This window comes from Triticum urartu, chromosome 3 (assembly GCF_003073215.2).
Source record: "Triticum urartu cultivar G1812 chromosome 3, Tu2.1, whole genome shotgun sequence".
Lineage (NCBI taxonomy): Eukaryota > Viridiplantae > Streptophyta > Magnoliopsida > Poales > Poaceae > Triticum > Triticum urartu.
Window position 1 is genome coordinate 402,978,855 of NC_053024.1, and position 3,875 is coordinate 402,982,729.

General features: G+C 51.3%; 1 protein-coding gene across 1 annotated transcript; it reads left to right on the plus strand.

Moving 5' to 3' along the window:
• Positions 1-2,073: 2,073 nt before the first annotated feature.
• Positions 2,074-3,559, plus strand: LOC125544120 (pentatricopeptide repeat-containing protein At4g36680, mitochondrial-like). The gene has a single exon (XM_048707697.1). It carries the CDS (start codon positions 2,208-2,210, stop codon positions 3,312-3,314), a length of 1,107 nt encoding a protein of 368 aa, XP_048563654.1. The 5' UTR covers positions 2,074-2,207; the 3' UTR covers positions 3,315-3,559.
• The last annotated feature ends 316 nt before the right edge of the window (positions 3,560-3,875 follow it).

A 3,875-nucleotide genomic window follows, 5' to 3' on the forward strand; every position in this document is an offset into this window, starting at 1 on the left:
GTACTTGTTGAGTTGGCGTATTTTGAGATTAGGATTTGTCACTTCGATTGTCGGAGAGGTATCTCTGGTTCCTCTCGGTAATGCACATCACTATAAGCCTTGCAAGCATTGTAACTAATGAGTTAGTTGCGGGATGATGTATTACGGAACGAGTAAAGAGACTTGCCGGTAACGAGATTGAACTAGGTATTGAGATACTGACGATCGAATCTCGGGCAAGTAACATACCAATGACAAAGGGAACAACGTATGTTGTTATGCGGTTTGACCGATAAAGATCTTCGTAGAATATGTAGGAGCCAATATGAGCATCCAGGTTCCGCTATTGGTTATTGACCGGAGATGTGTCTCGGTCATGTCTACATGGTTCTCGAACCCGTAGGGTCCGGACGCTTAATGTTCGGTGATGATTTGTATTATGAGTTATGTGATTTGATGTACCGAAGGTAGTTCGGAGTCCTGGATGAAATCGGGGACATGACGAGGAGTCTCTAAATGGTCGAGACGTAAAGATCGATATATTGGACGACTATATTCGGACATCGGAAAGGTTCCGAGTGATTCGGGTATTTTTCGGAGTACGGGAGAGTTACGGGAATTCGTATTGGGCCTTAATGGGCCATACGGGAAAGGAGAGAAATGCCTCAAAAGGTGGCCTCACCCCTCCCCATGGTTTGGTCCGAATTGGACTAGGGAAGGGGCGCGCCCCCTTCCTTCCTTCTCCTTTTTCCTTCCCCTTTTCCTATTCCATATGGGAGGAGGAATCCTACTAGGACTAGGGATTCCTAGTAGGACTCCACACTTCTGGCGTGCCCTAGGGGCTGGCCGGCCTCCCCTCCTCCATCCTTTATGTACAGGGGCAGGGGGCACCCTAGAACACACAAGTTGATCTATTGATCTATTCCAGCCGTGTGCGGTGCCCCCCTCCACCATAATCCACCTCGATTATATTGTAGCGGTGATTTGGCGAAGCCCTGCGTTGGTAGCATCATCATCACCGTCATCATGCCGTCGTGCTGACGAAACTCTCCCGAGCTCTGCTGGATCGGAGTTCGTGGGACGTCATCGAGTTGAACGTGTGCTGAACTCAGAGGTGCCATGCGGTCGGTACTTGGATTGGTCGGATCGTGAAGACGTACAACTACATCAACCGCGTTGTGCTAACGCTTCCGCATTTGGTCTACGAGGGTACGTGGACACACTCTCCCCTCTCGTTGCTATGCATCACCATGATCCTGTATAGCTTATGGTATGATTTCGTCATATACCATAATAACCAAAATTGACACGAATTTGAAACCGACCTAATAATAATTTACTGTTTTTTGACTCAAAACACATTTTTTATAAGTATATATATTCATGCATGGATCATGCCTTGATGGTTATGGACGAGCTTAGTATGTTTTTAAGAGAAAAATGATACATTACAAGAAAAATGGATGTGCTCAGCGGGAAAAAATAGCTCCTTGTACAAGAAAAATTACATTGCTCTCCATAGCTGTAAAGTGGGTAGGGGAATCTGAGCGATTGGTTGGTGCTTACAAACTAGACACTGATCTAGCACCATATGCATGTTGAGAGAACTGTTAGTAGTGGGGATCAACTTCTTAAAAACACAGGATGACTACTTGAATGGTTGTTTGCCTCAAGAAATATAAATATATTTTTACTTCAATTTATTCGGTTAACCGTTCAATTTTTTGGTATCTATCATTAAAACCTAAATTCAAAATGGTATGAAAAGTTCATATCATAATAGTGAAACCCAGAAATCATAAAAATCATAAAATTGGTCGGTTTGGTTTTAGAATGCACAAAGTGATCATTACAATGTTGCAACCCAAGGATCCATAAGCTAGATATACATGGAAGAAATTTTGTTCCGTTGCAACGCACGGGTATATTTGCTTTTTTTTGCTAGTAAGTCTTGTTAATATATAAAAATAAATTTGGCTAGGGGCCATGGCCCACTTTAGCCCTATCAAACTCCACGGCTCCAACTCAACGGGGTGAAGGATAAGTATTGGGCCGGGGATTGGCCCGGGATTCCAACGCGGGCCTGCCACCCACTCAGCACTCCATTCCATTGTCCAACTTCCATCCATTTCCCAGATGACACAATCCGCCGAGTGAAACTTTCCCCCACTCGTCCTAAACCCTAACCCCGGAACCTCGGATCGATCAGACACAGCTCCGCCGCAGCAATGGCCGCCATCTTCTCCGCCTCCGGCCGCCGCCTGCTCTCCACCGCCGCTGCGGCTGCCGAGTTCCCCGTCCCGATGGCCCGCATCCGCAACCTCGCCCGCGCGGGCCGCCTCGACGACATCGACGCCGCCGTCGCGCCGCTCGTGCCGACCAACCCCAAAGCTGTGATCTCCGCCCTCTCCGTGGTCGGCCTCTCCGACCGGGCCTCCGCCATCCTCTCCACCATCCCGTCGCCCACCGCCGAGCATCTCAATGCCCTCCTCGCCCCGCTCCTCCGCCGCCGCCGCCTCGCCGAGCGCGTGCCTGCTCTGTTGGACGCGCACCCCTCAGCGCCGCGCGACGCCTTTACGTGGTCCATCCTCGCCAAGTCCCTCTGCATCACCAAAGGCGCCGACCACGCGGTGTACCTCCTCCACGGGGAGGAGCCGCCTTCCCTCCACCTCTACACGGCCATCATCGACTCCTACTACAAGCAAAAGAAGCCCCACCGCGCCGAGGAGCTGTGGCGCGAGATGGTCGAGGAACGCGGCATAGCGCCTGACGCTGCCGCTTACAACGTCAGGATCACCTACAAGTCGGCAACCGGCACGGTGGAGGAGGTGCAGGAGCTTATCCGAGCCATGGGCGAGGACTCGGGGCTGCGGCCGGATGTCATCTCCTACAATGGGCTGATCCGGGTGCTGGGGCGGCACAAGAGGGTGGACGAGGCCCTGGAGGTATACAGGAGCTTGCAAGAGAAGGGGGCGGAGGGGAACACTGAGGCGAAGTCGGCACCGGAGTGCGCAACATACGCATGCATGGTGGGGGCGCTGTGCAGCGAGGGGAGGTTGTCAGAGGCGGAGGACGTGTTCTACGAGGGGGTAAAGCGCAAGAAGGTGGCAGATCTGGGCACGGTGCGTAAGCTGGTAGTGGCTCTCAAGGAGGCTGGCAAGGGTCGGGCGGCGAGGCGGGTGGTGGTCGGGCTACGCAAGAAGTTCCCTGACCAGTTCGACGGTCCATGGAAGGAGCTTGAGAAGGATGCCGGCCTCACACCGGGTGCCAGCAACGAAGAGGAGGAAGTGGAGGAGGACGAGCAGCAGCCAGAGAAGACGGCGGCGGCGGCATGAGCATTCCGGGCAACATCTGGAGGTGACCATTTTGTACTTGTTTGATGAATCGTGAGGCAGTATGCCGGTTTAATAAGTAAATTTTTCTGAGGTTACAATAGACACTCATACATAGTTTTTGGATGCGGTGCCTCGCGGCAGCAACGATCCATAGCCTATATTTGTGTACCTGTTGTCCAACTGCCGACTTGCTACTGAATGCCAGGGCCTTTTAGACGAAGTGCATTCCTATATTGGTAGTTGAATTTACACGCCTCATGATGGATTTGCTTTCGCTGATGAGTGACCTTATCCATACCAGTAGATGTCGAACTGTATCCATATCAGTATAGGTATTTTGCTGCTCCCTTTTCAGTTCACCGCTGAAGAACAACACTCACCGCTGTGAATTCTCCGTCCTGCCTTGTTCTTGTTTTTTCTCCCGTGCTTTCATTTGCATCACAAATTGCCAAGACCACATTCAGGAATCTGCAGGCTCGTACTAACTGGTACATAATGGTTGCTGGTTTGGTTTGCCAGCTAATGTCGCCGGGCTTGTCTCGGCCTAGCACTTTGGCGAAC